Here is a 15,596-nt window from a genome sequence, read left to right as displayed (position 1 = left end):
TTTTTAATTATGTTTTAATCTGTAGTTTTGGGATTTGCATTTTTATCTGGTTGTTAGCCGCCCTGAGTCCGCAAGGAGAAGGGCGGGATATAAATATAAACAATAAATAAATAAATAGAACAAAATCCAGAAAGATTGCAGTGTGTTTTACAGGAAGTTGGAGAAAGTCTGTTGCACATTGTCCCTTTTCAGCAGCATAGCATATCCCACTACCTTTTCCCCAGTTTCCCAATGCTTTCCATTCCTCTACTTCTAAATGCCCTCGGCCATCAATGTTCCTGGAAAAAAAATTTCCACTCATCTCTACTGCCCTGAAAATATTTCTGTCTCATTTTAATCTGTGTCTGGAACAAAACAATTTATTTTGTATCTGAACCAAATCCATATTTCAATTTAGGCACAAACCACCCTAAAATAGCTGTTCTATGCACATGCCTAATCTACATGACCAACAGGTAAATATCCATGCCTGTTGGTTAAAATTTAAATATCTTTGAATGTCAATGAAATAATACTCTTACAAAGTGTGAGACAATGTGCACAAGGACAGATGGAAAAATGATCTTCAGAGTGCCTGTGAAGGATTCATTGTATGGCCAGTGATTCTCAAACTAGATGGTGAGGGATAAGACCAACACAGAGGTGGGTGGCATTAAGAAAAAGTCTGCTCAAGCTTGCTCAAGCAGTGGTAACTCTGTCGGAAATTGTTCAAGCTTCTGCTTTTTGTCCACAAATTTGCTATTTGACAAACCCTGTGATTAAAAAAATTATCAGATAATTCTGTCCTTCTGACATGTATTTTTGCTCAACTGTAACATTAATGAATTCATTAATTTTATTTATAGGACAGGCAGGGGGGCACACAAATTTATAGTTTTCAGAAATTGCAGTACCACTAAGTTTGAAAGTTACTAGCATAGTCAGTACATTTCGGGACCTAAGTCCTTTATCAAGAATGCAAAAAGCTCCATTTCTTTCTCTGGATGTGTTTTCACTGCCCTTTAAAGAACTTGGAATCTGAATTACATTAAATTAAACAGTAAGACAGTATTGTTTAAGTATTTTGGGATCACTTTTCTGTCCTAAGTACAGTAAATTTTCTAAGCACATAAAATACGTTTTCACAGTAACATGCCTTAACTATTTATAAATGACTGATACGTAATGCATCAGGTTTTTCTTACAAATTCTCTTCTGAAGAGAACGTCGTTTTCTAAATTCTGATTAGAATACAGAAAAATTCTAGAATGATTAGGTTCCAATGAAACTTTGTCTTGGTAACACTGTTGAAACTAAGTAAGCATAATAAATAATATTCTGTGATATTTGATACTTTAGTTCTATTAAAACTTGATGCTATTAAAAGGTTATATGGTTTCTAAAACCAATTTCTGACATTCAAAAAAAATTATTAAAATATTATTGCAATAGACAATTAGATTAGAAAAAGTTATTTTCCTCTTTCCCCTTTGAAACCTCTGTAGTTTGAGCTAATTTTCATGCTCCCTTCTCTTATTTGTATTGTTTTTATTATTAGTCACAAAATATTGTCAGGTAGCTTACTTTAACACGGCACTTTTCATGTATAGAATGAACTGATTTTTATAATGATAATATGGCATTCTTTTTTCATTCATACTGAGGCTAGATTTTTAAAATGTTTTTGAAAACTTCTATTTTGTTAATGGAAAAATATTAATATTTTGCTATTATGTGGCTAAAGCAAGAAGCAGATGAAAATCAGGATAACAAAACAAGGAGGAAAATTACTTAATGTAAACTTCACTGTGAGGTGAAGTTAAAACCATGGTAAAGAATCAGAAAAAAACATGCTTTAGATTGCACCAGAAAGCTGTCATAGAAACTGTAAAATAAGCTGCTATTGAAGAAGGCCCTGCGGAGAAGGCCCTCTTTTTCATGCTAAATGTATCTTTGCAACACGCACACAATCTATTGTTGATATTATACACTCATATACAGTATTGACAAAATGATATTGATTTATTTTATTTTTTGTTTTGAAAACTGGAGTTTTTATGATCGGCTTAAATATAAGTATTAGAAATAAATACATGCTTTTCCAGTTTCTCATAATATTGGAAAATGCAGGTGTTAGGCATTCCAGAGGAAATCTGGAATGTGTTTGATTCAAATTATTATTTAACTCTGTTATCAATTTAATATATCAATTTAATATAGGATATTGTTATAATGACTATATCTAGGTGGTTTTCAGGAAGTTATATCAAATATTTCTAAATAAACATGAATTAATAAGAGGAATGGGGAAGATATGCTGACCTTGCTCCCAGTATCATTCCCCTTTCCATAAATGACATTATTTTAAGAGAGCCAAGGTTCTTGTGTTCATGTAGCTATACTCTTTCAGATCCTTACTATTAAATATCCAGGCGGCAGGGTCAATTTGTAATCCCATCTAGTCGCAAAGCTCAGAGCAATACTACTTGAAATGGCTAAATTCTGCCAGAATACTTTTCCTTTTTCTTAGAGACAAAAGTCTGGAACCTAAATGTTTTATTGGAGTTGCAAAATGCTTTGTCTAAATGTTTCAGGCATGAAACTTAATAAAACATTCTTATCCAAATTATTATTTTAACATACACAATATATGGAAACAACATTGGATATAAAATTGCCCCTACTGGAAGTTTACCTTGCATCTTGGAAATGCCACCTGGATTTGACCAACCCCTGCAATATGGACAACACTGCACTGAATTTGCACTGGCCATGGTAGATAATGCAGAAGGGTGGGGCAAAATACCATACCAATTTGTGACTGCAGGGCTGAAAAACTATTGAACATATAGTGGCAGAGTGCCAAAATAGAGCCTATAATGGAGACTTTGTTGATTTCTTATCTGTGACAAATGAAGCAAAAATTATATGTAATCTGGACATGTTTATAAGATTAAATATTTCATATTTTGTATTTCAATCTCTTGTAATTTTTATTGAAATGTGATGTGAATGTGCCATGTGATAAGTAATAATCAGGAAACCGTGGTATTGTGGCTTGAAACACTCCCAGAATGTTTGGCAAAGCTCATTTCATGCTCAAAACATTCTGAAACAAATATTTTGCTTATTTTTTGCTTGGGACATTTTCCCTTTGATTCAATTCAATTAAATAGAACCTTTTGTAAAACATTATTTCAGTTTCGACGTGAAGAAGATGCAGAAAAGGCTGTGATTGATCTGAATAATCGGTGGTTTAATGGACAACCAATTCATGCTGAGCTTTCCCCTGTGACAGATTTCAGAGAAGCTTGTTGTCGTCAGTATGAAATGGGGTAATAAACCTGTCTCTATGATTGCTTTATGTCTCTTAGAAATTATCTTATGTGACTAAAAGTAATTAATAAAATCAGAGAGAAAGCTGTAATGTTCTTCATTAATCAGTCTGATTTATTTCTTTACTCCCAGAGAGTGTACAAGAGGAGGTTTCTGTAACTTTATGCATTTGAAGCCAATTTCTCGAGAATTGCGACGTGAGCTATACGGTCGCCGCCGCAAGAAGTAAGTATTTCTGAAACTTTGAAAGTATTTTTAAAAAGCATATTATTTAAAAAATAATGGTCAAATTGTGCAAAGAGGCAGAAGAAACAATAGATCATATGCCCAGTTTGTGCAAGAAAATTGCAGAAACTCATAAACAATGACATAACACAGTTGCCAACATTAGTTGTTAGAACATCTGTAAAAATTATCATGTGCCAAAAAATTAATGGGAACATAGAGCTGAAAAAGTAGTTGAAAATGAGCGGGTTGAAATATAGTGGGATTTCCAAATAGAAAATGATAAAAACTTGGCACATAACATACTAGATTTAACTGTGATTGAAAAGAAGAAAGTATGGATAATTGATGTGGCAATATTAGGGGATAGTAGAACAGAAGACAAAGAATTGGAGGTCCCAAACTATCAAAATACGAAAGTTTAAATTAAAAGTTTATGGCATAAACCAGTTGTGGTGGTCCAGTGGTCATTGATACACTGGGTGCCATACCCCAAAATCTTGGGCAGCACTTAGAAAATCTGTGCATTAACAAAATTTCAGTCTGTCAATTACAAAAGGCCATGCTGGTTGGATCCACACATTTACTATGCCAGTTATAACCTAGGTTCTTAGGAAGAACTCAATATATATGTAGACCAACACATCTAAACAACTGGCAACTGTAATTTTACATTATTATGTATGTAATAATAAATGTATATGCCACCAAATTCCCAATGACTGGATGGTTTACAACTATTAAAACATTTAAATGCAAGGAACAGTAGAAAACATGCACATGGCACAAGACAAGAACAACTGCAAAGAAAATAACTGAAAAGGGAACACAAACAAAGAGGTATCCCCTCCAAAGGCCAAGGGGCCAGGTCTTTAAGGCCCTTAAAAATCCTAGCAAGGTGGGAGCCATTAAAATCTCGGGAGGAATTTCATTCCAAAGAGTAGGCACTGCTGTAGAGAAAGTGTGCTTCTAGGCCTTGACAGATGGCTAAACAATGTCATCAGTGCACCAACAACCCAGAGTGCACCAGTCAGCAGTTTCTCAAGTAACTAGGCCCTATGCCACGCAGGGCTTTATAGGTAGTTACCAGCACCTTGAACTGCACTCAGATGTAAACTCGCAACCAATGCAAATTGCAAAGCAGAGGTATTGCATGTTGCGGGATGCCCATCATTCCCTGCACTGCTGCATTGTGGACCTGCCTCCGGTAGTCTTCAAGGGCTGCCCCATAGAGAGCATGTTATAGTAATAAAGCCATGAGGTGATCAGGGCATGATTGATTGCCTGAAAAGCTCCCCCATTCTTAATGGTGTCCAAGGTATTTCATATTATACTACAGTTGATAGTGATCACATTTGTATAGAGATTGAATATCAGTAATTCAAAAATATTTTTCGGTTTCAGATTGTCTGATTTAATTTTCTGTTCTCACGGGGTAGGATTCTTTTTTCTTTTAGCAACATAGAGTGTTGCTGTAACTGAATAACTTTTACCTGTGCCGAAATAGATAATTTTTAATAAGTCTTAAATATAAACAAGGTTGAAATAACAAATGAATATTATGGCTCATGATGATGGCTTATAAGGCCACATTCATGTAGTATATTTAAATATTGCTATTCTCAATCTATTATTGCATATTGTTTTTATGAAAAAACTATAATAATAAAGGAATTGTTTATATACACATTAGATTGAGCAGCTCTTTTTACATATTATCTATTTCTATAAAATATTGCTGGAAAAAAAATTAAGGCTGCAAAGCTTGAATTCTGTCGTTTCCTTATCAAAGGAAATATGTGTAGTACATAATGTAGTGCTGTGATTTGTATGTCCAGCCAGCATCAAATTCCATGCAAACAAAAGTAATCTTGTCTATAGAATATTTAGGGGAAAAAAGTCACAACAACCATCTGGAAAATCTTTAATCTCATCTTTTCCAATAAAATCTAGGACACTTTACTGATTTCTATTTTTTATTAACTTTATCAGGATATAAAATTAAAAAGAAAATGAAATTGGTAGAAAAGGGAAGGGGGAAAAGTGTAGGGTAAAGGGGGGGAAAGAAAGAAAAGCATTGACTTTCAACTCTTTTTAACACAGTAGAATAAGATAATAACATTACAGCCTCAACTTTTTACTTTTACATTGAAGTCCAGGGCACTTTAAACTATTGCCTCTTTATCTAGAATTTGACCTGATGCATGATCTAACTGGCTGCTAAATTAATGGGGATTCCTCAAAGTGGCTGCAGTAAACCAGGCAAGTCCATAAGGAGCAAACTGTCTTAATGGCTCCTACTTCCCTAGGGAGGGTGATTGTGGCAACTAAAAAGTGGCCTGATGTAATAACTTACAGTTACAGATCACATTGCAATTATTCCAGAATAAATACCAGATGAAGAATATGGCCTCTTTGTGACTTGGGCCCATGCTGACGTGGGACAAGCCCACAATATTCATGAAATCCCAAGTCAACTCTGACCCCAACTCCAGGGAAGAAAGGTTAACATCTCACAGAAACAACCCTGGGGAATCAACCATAAATCTTTTAAAAAGATTAAGCAGTTCAGAAGATGTTGAGCAACCAGACAGGCAATTCAACAGTAATACCCTGTTGAGTCTCCTTTCATAAACAAGGCTTTACATCGTGTTAACCTTTGATGCAGAGCATCTGGTACCCATCCTGAATTATTGCCAGGATCTTTCTCCTACTTACTACTCATGGAGAGTGTAACACTGGAGCTAGGACCAATTTCAGTTGGGGAAAGCCTCTATTCTTGCACAGTCAGAGTTCAATAATATACTGCAAAAATATGTAGACATAGGTAGATATATTACAGGTGGTTTGCATGTGTAATGAGATTGCTGCTATAAGTTATATATAGATGTTGCTGATTTTATAATACAATAAATGGAACATCAGATGCAGACCTAGTGCTTCTGTAGCACAGTCAATCCACCTAGAAGAAGCTTCTTATAATACTCCAGTTCCATAAGATAAAGGGGACTGAAACTACAAGGCACTACTTTTCAATTATGGAGCTGTACTTTGGAAGAGCCTCTTTCTGAAAGTTAAAATGGCCCTCTAGAAGATAGTAAACAATGTCCCAAGGACATTGGGAAGTGATTGTGTGCCATTGGAGCATGACTTTCATAAGTAATATATTTGGATTTATGTGTGTATTAAATATCTAGGCTGTCTATAAAAACATTTGTGGCATTTCATTAATTTAGATAAATATATATATTTTATAATGGGTATTTTAACTTGTTATTTAATTCTGTTGTAAGCCAAGTAATCTTAACAAATTTAGCAGCATATTCATTTTAAATATATCAAAAAAGCAAGGGGCCTAAGATGTAGTACTGTTGCTACAGGAATTATAATTCATTCAATTCCATTAGATTTATTTCTGGGTATTTAAAGCAAAATACTAAGATTCGTTAATGCTGCCTTGGTGTAATTCCCTAATATAAATATTTCTGACTAGAACTGTCATGACCAATTTTAAACACTATTTATAGCTTCAGACCGAATATTTTTATTTGCACTATCTGCAAAGACCTGAATACGAAGATAGTCATTTCCTAGCAAAAGGTCATTGATCTGTGCATATTACTGATTAAGAATACAGGTAAACAGCCTGCAACATTTATGTAATTATATAATGATGGAAATTATATTAAATCCTTGAATTATATTTAATATTTTGCACTTATTCCTTATATAATAATTTGTGAATAGGCCAAAGTGAAGTAGTTACACACTGCTTATTTTTATTTCATAGGCATAGATCAAGATCAAGGTCTCGTGAACGTCGCTCTAGATCCAGAGATCGTGGTCGTGGAGGAGGAGGAGGAGGTGGTGGTGGTGGAGGAGGAGGAGGAGGAGGTGGTGGTGGAGGAGGAGGAGGGGGCCGAGAACGTGATAGAAGGCGGTCAAGAGATCGTGAAAGATCCGGACGATTCTGAGCCATGCCATTTCTACCTTCTCTGTTAGAAAGTGTTGTAGTTGATTGACCAAACAAGTTCTTAATGAAACTTTTTTTAAAAGATGGGCTTCTGAATAAAAATTTGTAGTGATACAGTTTTCTTTGTGTAACTGATTTCTTATAGAAAAACTCTTTTATCAGTTTTGACCCTGATGAATGATTGGGGTACTTGCAATATACTGCAGATACCTGATTTTTACATTTAGATATGGATGAAATTATTAATGTGTATAATATTGAAGTATTATATACATTAAAATACAGTTAAGCAGTTTAATTTTTTTCCTCTTTTGTTTCTGCTTTTTGTTTATTTAGATTAGCATAGGCACATCTAATCTAAAGTTGTGCAGGAAACATTTCTTTACTCAGTCAAAATGCTTAGTTGCATTAATCTGTATGTTTCTTTGTTATTAAGAAATTTGTGCTCTGTGGATGTGGCATTTACAATAAATCCAATTTTTGACTTAAAAATTTTAAGCCTATTCTCTAAGCATTTCTCAGTAGTTGCTACTTCCGAGTATACCCCCAGAACAACCCAATAAAACAGTGGTTCTCAACCTTTTTAATGCCGCGACCCCAACCGGTCGTAAGTCGAGGACTAAACCGGTCGTAAGTCGAGGACTTTCCCTGCCCGGGAGCGCCGTGCATGCGTGGTTCCGCCCCCTGCGCCGGCCGAGGCGTAGCTGGCAAGCGGCAGAGATGGAGCAGGCCGACCACCAGCTGGCCCAGCCCAAGGGAGGTAAGGCACCCGCTGGAAAAGGGGGAAAAATGGCAGACAAAAAAATGGTGGACAAAAAAAATGGCGGACAGCCTTGCTTGGCGACCCCCGTGAAATGGTCGATCGACCCCAAATGGGGTCCCGACCCACAGGTTGAGAACCACTGCAATAAAATGTTTAGTTACTCTGTTTCATCATAAGTGCCATAATAAAGCTAAACTTGTTGGGGTAGGGTTATCTCTAAAAGGACAGCAAGAAGTTCTGTGCTGCAATTTGGTTGTAAGAGAACTGATGGGGCAAAAGTGACTAGCATTGTTTACAATGTGGGTTCTTAATCCAGATTTACAGTTTAGTAATCAGAGTTACTAGTTCGCCCATAACTGATACCATATCTGTATGCTTTTGTTTATTTTATTTATACAGTATATCTTCCTACAATTGATTCCAAAAACAGTTAGCAAGATGAATAATTACACAGAACAGTAACAACATAAGTATATATAGACAATTCCTAGCCATCATTAAAAACAATTTTGATGTATCTTTCGTAGTAACATTTAAGTGGTACAAATTTATCTTAATCATAGAAACTTAACATCAGTGAGACACATCAACACTTTGAATGCGGTTTTTGACAACAGTATCTCACTTTAGTTCTGGAATGAATGGAACAAAAGGATCCTTCCAAATTAAAGCTTGCTTAAACTTTGTTAGTTGCTGGTGAAAGATAAGCTGCCAGAGGCAGATTCCTACAGAAAGAAATATGCAATTGATTGCTCCCAGTTCAGAGCACCCTGTAAGTCTTGCTTTTTATTTGTTAAATTTATATATTTCCTGTAGGACCCTAAAGCCGCATAGTAAAAATCTTTTGTTTTACTGTATCCCCCAAACACCTTTGGAAGATAGATTGGATTAAAACAAAACCAATGCCTTTCCTAGATTTTAGAGAATTATTTTCTACTAAAAACAAAACTCTTAAGACACTTATAAACCCTGGGCTATCTTATTGGGAGTGCAAAAACCTGGGGTAAGACACTGCTGCAGCAGTGAGAAGTCTGTTTTTCCTTCTTGGTGGTAATTTACAAACTATTATGGATCAGTTGGTGGCAATTTCCACCAGATTGCCCTAGTATGAAGCACAAGGGCAGTGTTTCTCAACCTTGACAATTTTAAGTCATGTGGACTTCAACTCCCAGAATTCCACAGCCAGCATTGCTGGCTGTGGAATTCTGGGAGTTGAAGTCCACATGCCTTAAAATTGTCAAGGTTGAGAAACACTGCACAAGGGAACAGTACAGTTATCGACATACATTTAACGGTTGCTTGAACTGCGTCGAAGGATGAATCAGCAAAGGAAGAAGCGGGTGAAGAAATTAAAAGAACCTGTCATGAATCAGCACAGAATGACTGGCGAATCGCCGGACGGGAAGGGTGGTTCCCTGTGTAAACGTAACTGTAGACGGAGGTCATTCTTCGCTCTTGCGCAAAAACTCCGCTTCCTCCTCCCCCGAAAAAGGAGCCGGAGGCGTAAGTAGCTCGACCTTTTCGGAGAAGCCGAGCCGATGCCTTAAAATAAACCCTTAGGGGCGTCTTCTGATTGGAAGAAGACAACCAAAAACTCCTATAATTTGCATTCCTCACTGCTGGTGGAGATTTAAAAAAAAAAAGTAAAGAGGAACACGTCTGAAAAATGTTAACAGCGAACTTGAAGCTCTGATGTTTAAGAAACAAAAGCCTCTTTCGCTTAGCAGACCTCTGAGGCTACTATCTCACTAGAAAGTTAATAAAATATACTTTTGTTGATTGCTATATCGGCGATTTTTTTTTTTTTTTTTTGGCAAGCAGGTGAAAAACTAAATGATGGAATTTGGTACTTCAAGATATGGTAAAGACAGCTTGGATGACTTTAAAAGGAAATGTAGACAAGGTTCTTAAAACAATGGCTACTAGTCATTATAAGTTCATATTAGGTACATAAGATTATATGCCTTGAACATTAGTTGCTTTAACATCCAAACTGGAGGCCCCCAAAGCACTTAATTAGATGGGCCCTTTGATCCAGCACAGGTGAGCTCTCCTAATATTTTTATGCTTGTATATAGCATTTAACCTAATATGTAATGTTTAAAATGCCTTCCAAATAATTCTCCAAATATTTAAAATAGTATTTAAACATTTTTAAGTTGTCTCTCAAGATTCTTGAAATGCTTAGCAATAGCAGTACACAAAAACAATCTAAACAAGAAGTGCATCGACCGTATCCTTTAAATCAAATATCAGATGCTACTGTAAGTATCTCCTCAGCCCCTGGTGAATATTTGATGCATTAATAAAGGAAAGAATATATACACGAGGGAAGACGTTATGAATTCTAACATTCAAGCTCAACTGGGGACTTCTGAGCAGGGCATCCGAGAAAAATTAGCTTTTCATACGGGAAGGACCAGCATTCATAATTGACAGGGGAAAGGGCATATATAGGTATTTAAACATTAGTGTGCCTGCTGCTTGGCTTGGAAAAGGTGTGGAAATATGCTGTAAATTCAGAGTAACTACAAAGTTCTGAGTTCCACGCTGTCTCAACGTTGTCTCGTTTTAACAGCCTGACGAGAAAGCTATACAATTCCCCCCCCCACCAACAAAAATCCAATCGCCGCCGATCTAAATCTAAATCTAAATAAATAAACATAAACATCACTGCCACTCTACCACTTTCATGAGTTTATACATGCACGCTAGGCAAGACGAACAAGCAATGTGCGCACATTGCTGCGCCGAGGCAGCACCTTCTCATTGGTTCTCCGCCTTTCCCTCACGCCCTCCTTCCAGCCAATCACTGCTTACTCTTTCCCTAAAAGATAAGGTGGGTTGGGAAAGCTCTTCGCACACGCTGGGCTCGCGGTTGGTCGTCTGCCGGCGAGTATCTTCTGGCCGGAGAGCGTTTTCCATCAACCGAGTGGAATCTGCTATCCCTTTTCTCACTTTAATAAAGCAAGTAAGTATTAGTGGTGCAGTATTATTAGAAAAAAAACACGCTTATTTATGTAATAATTGACTTTAGGATGCGGCTCCTGTGTTCAGGGCACTAATAAAGTACAATCCCTATCGTAGTCCGGTTAGTAATTCCTATTCTTGCCGGTGCCGCCTAAGGCTAGTAGAAATGGGGAGTACATCAACAGCTAGAAGGCCAGTTTCCCTACCGCGTAGTAAAGTACCAGCTCAGGAGCTTATTTCATCTAATAAGGGGAGGGAGGAGAGAAATAGTGGGATGGGGCAACTGCAGCTCTAAATTTACAGAGCTGGGAAGTGGAGGAGGGTTCTTTGTTCATGGTGAGAGACCTCTTATTTCTTCTCCTTCACCTTGTGGTTGCATCATCCTGTCGTAGGACAGGTGAGCTAGAAAGAGAATCTCGAGGAAAGTATAGTAGCATTCAGTTAATTCTCGTTTATAGTGTTATGTTTCCCAAATATAAACTCTTAATGAGCAGTGAAGGATAGCATGTTGGAAGATGGAGTACTACTTTTCTTGATGGCTTCTATATTTCTGCTTCTCTTTTTGAAGTAAAAGAGGCATGTAAATTGAGGGCTAGAGCCGTGAAATGATGCGTATCTCAAATGGCCTGTTTGTGCGTTTCCCAGGCGTGTTTGAGTGACCTCTAGCTGTGAAACCAGGTATCTTACCTTGATGCAATACTTAACACTAAATTCTGAATTCCTGGAGTTAATTCTTAGTTAACTATATGCAGCTCGGGGTACATACGTAGTGTTTAACAATTGATGAGACTTTAGTTCAGATTTAAAACATGTGAGATTAAGTTGAGAATCAGCTGTCTCCATGGTCTCAGCTCATCCTACTAGAAACAATATTTAGCACACTCCAGGCCTCTTTATTAGGCAGGGTCATCTTGTGGGAACTAAGAAACATGCCTTCTTTGTTGCAGGGCCTCCCTGTGGAACAGGCCACTGAGCATTATCTTGTCTCTCCCCATATATTTAAAGAAAATATATTTTTTATCATGTGAATTTATCAAGCAGATGCAGAATTTAATTATGGTGGTACTGAGTTATGTAGAGTAATAATTTGGATATATTGTACTTGTAAAATTTGGGGCATATTCAGGATTTTTAATTTGCAAGCAATACTGGAACGAAATATGGAATCTTTTGTCAAGTGGAGCCAGAACATATATGTATAAGACAATAAGTTACCATGAGCTGAGTATGTTTCTTAAATTTTTAAATTACTATGAAGCAAAATAAAAACGGATTTCTCCTTAGATTCCTTTTGAACTAAAAGAGCAAACAAATCCCAACATGAGTGGAACAGGTAATAGAGATGTTGCATGGGATTGCAGGGACATGTTTTAAAATGATTAAGAAAGTTTTGGAGCATAATTTACAAAATGTTTTAATATGAAGGGATTTAATAGCATCCACCAATTTGGTTGAATAGTGTGTTGCAAGGGATTGCATACCATACCCACCCTTCAGGCTAAATGTCAGTCTTTCTCAGTTAATATGCCAATGGTGTGGTTTTGTTTTCTGCAAACTACTTTCTGCCAAGGAGCATTAAAGTGTAGAGGCTAATATACAACTCTTTCAAGTTATAAAGATAACAATTATACATAGTCCATCTATTTGTATACAAAATGTTACAAATATATGGTTGTACACAATTGGTTTCTTTTTAGTAATTGGGAATCTTTAATGAGCATAGTATTATACATAGCGTTCTTTACAGCTTATTTAGTTTTATTAGTTAGATAAAATCACACAAGTCTATGAAATCCATTTTCTGCTCTTTGGTAGACAGCAACATGATGGATAACTGCTGCATGATCTGTTCATATAAAATGTATGACCCTGTCTGCATGTATTTGTTTTATCCTACCTTTTTATTAACTTAAGGCAGCATGCATACCAAATACTTCTGTCTCCTATTTTTCCCATAAACACTAACCTATAAGTGGATTGGGCTGAGAAAAACTGAGAATTGGTCCAAAGTCTCCCTGTCGGCTTTCATATCTAAGGGAAGACTATAACTTATATCTTTAGTTTCTTGCCCAGCAGCTTAACCACTGTACCCAACTGGCTATCTCTTTTAAACTTTTTTATAGCTAAAGCAACTTTGGGTTGAATTATAGTACTTTTAATTTTAGGATGAAAGAAAGTATACCATAGACACCAGAGTTCTTTTTACACTCCCAATATGTTATAAAAGTAACATTCTGGCCTCTTGCTAGCCTTTTTGGAGGAAACCTATTGACTTCCATTCTCCAAACATAACCATCAAATACTTATGAGGTGGCCTGTATTGTATATACCCCAGTGCATCTACCTGTTCTCTCTGATCTACTCATAAAAACTGCCTGTCCCCCAAATATGCCTAGCTGGAGTGGTGGTTTAGAAACAGAGAATCTCATGCTGTGACTCCGTCACAACCATTGGAGTTTAATGAGTGATGTTAGATTATTCACTTTCTCTCAGTCCAGTATATTTCACAGATTCTATATGGTGTGGAGCACTAGTTGAATTTGTTAATACCTCACCACTTGTGATGCTTGACTGTATTCCTTAGATCAGTATGTCTGTTGCAAAACATGTCATATAAACATGCCATTCTTGACCCTAAAAGTGCTAATTCTACTCTAGAAATTTATTGAACTATTACTCAAATGTGTAGATGAGCAGCATTCATGGCAGTAAGAAATTTAAAAATGCAAATACATAAAAACATGCCAGTTACAGTACTGCGGTCTCGATATCTCTGTCAGTGAATGTGGGAAGTGGAAAATGAAATGAATTCTTTATTTTGAAAAGAATTTGTGTCTGAAGTTTAAGTCTGAGAAACCAAGATGATTGGTGACACTGCTCTGGGAGTAATGAATACATTTTGGGAGCTGTGAAGAAGAAACCCCTTTACATTGAAATACTAATGAATTTCATGTTTCCATGAGCATGCATTGAAATGTAGGACAATTCATTTGCATTTGCAAAGATGACCTTGTAGCATTAAAGACACAGAGAAGAATTATGTATCTTTATGTCTCTCATCTCTGCACATTCTGCAGTTTGTTCTGTGTCACTTATCCTTTCTGCAATTCTCCCTAGTTTGTTTGCTCCTACTCCTAATACCAGCACCAAGAGTCTTAGACTATCTGCATAAATAGCGGCAACATTTTGGTTTTCCTTGAGTATATATTTTCTCAGATATTATTCTTGATTTTTCTGGGGAAAGTGCCAAATTTATGTTGAATCTGAGGAGAATTGAAGTGTTGCTGGGAACTTTGACAATGTTTCTTTTGTCTAGTGATTGAATACTTGGTGAATATTGGTATTTATTTGGAAATGTATGCCTTGCTAAGTATTAATAGGTGTGTCTTAATATGTATTTACATAATATTAAGTATATCTTAATATGTCCTGATTATGACTGATAAGTTACTTGAAGTATATAGGTACACTTGTTGTTTGACTTTAAATTCTCCCCCCCACACACACACACACACACTTCTCTCAACCTGTGTCTCACACTGAGAAATGGACTAGAGTGTTTCAGCAGCTATCTTTGAATGTGTTGTTTTTTCTTTAAACAAAGTGACCTCAGAAAGCTGATGCTTCAACTGGTACCATCCAGACTGCATGACTGTAGTGCAGTTTGTATAGGGCTATCTATGAGTGCAGTTAAAAAGGTCAACTAGGAGAAACTGAATTGTATCTGTCCTTAAACAATTGGATTGACTACCTGTAGTTTTCTGGACAAACATAAGTAATTTTTATTTATACCTCTCTCAGCACTCGTTAAATCTGTATGTCTTCAGATGCCATCAGCCACTCTGGTGGAGACTTGGAACCAAACCTTCTTGGTTGTCACTTGTGTTGAGGAATAGCTATTTACATATGAAAATGGATAGATCTTCTTCTGGAGGTCTTCAGGAGAACCATACAATTCTTTTTTTCATTCAGCCTAATTCTTAATAACATCTAGTACAGTGTTTTTCAAACTTAGCAACTTTAAATTGCATGAACTTCTCCTATATTGAAGCATGCTGATTGGGAAATTCTGGAAGTCTCCTCATCTTAATGTTGTCAAGTTTCATAAGCACTGATTTAATGGTGTTCCATGGTTTAATAATCTTTTTTAGATATATATATCTTTCCAAAAACAAACTGTGAACACCAGGAGTATATCAAACTATACAAAGTTTAATAACATAAAACATAAAACAAAACTACACCAAGCTTTCGTCGGACTCCTTCCGACTTCGTCAGGGTTACGTGCCAGTCCATGAGAGAGTCTCTTTTATACGCCATCCATCATCTGCGCCCGGCTTCTGGACCTCG

The 15,596-nt window shown here is 36.4% G+C and overlaps 1 protein-coding gene across 2 annotated transcripts in view; it reads left to right on the top strand.

Moving 5' to 3' along the window:
• The window catches only part of LOC107295080 (splicing factor U2AF 35 kDa subunit), a 22,909-nt gene extending 14,907 nt beyond the window's left edge, over nt 1-8,002 (top strand). For both annotated transcript variants that reach the window (XM_015824371.2, XM_015824372.2), the window contains exons 6-8: nt 3,181-3,314; nt 3,448-3,540; nt 7,331-8,002. In XM_015824371.2, the coding sequence (XP_015679857.1) occupies nt 3,181-3,314; nt 3,448-3,540; nt 7,331-7,514 (411 nt within the window). In that variant the 3' untranslated portion in view covers nt 7,515-8,002. The remainder of the gene's footprint in view (nt 1-3,180; nt 3,315-3,447; nt 3,541-7,330) is intronic.
• The last annotated feature ends 7,594 nt before the right edge of the window (nt 8,003-15,596 follow it).

The sequence above is a fragment of the Protobothrops mucrosquamatus genome, unplaced genomic scaffold (assembly GCF_001527695.2).
Source record: "Protobothrops mucrosquamatus isolate PMUCROS unplaced genomic scaffold, P.Mucros_1.0 scaffold2210, whole genome shotgun sequence".
Taxonomy (NCBI): Eukaryota; Metazoa; Chordata; class Lepidosauria; order Squamata; family Viperidae; genus Protobothrops; species Protobothrops mucrosquamatus.
Note: the sequence above shows the minus strand (reverse complement) of the source record. Positions and strands in the feature narration are given on the sequence as shown.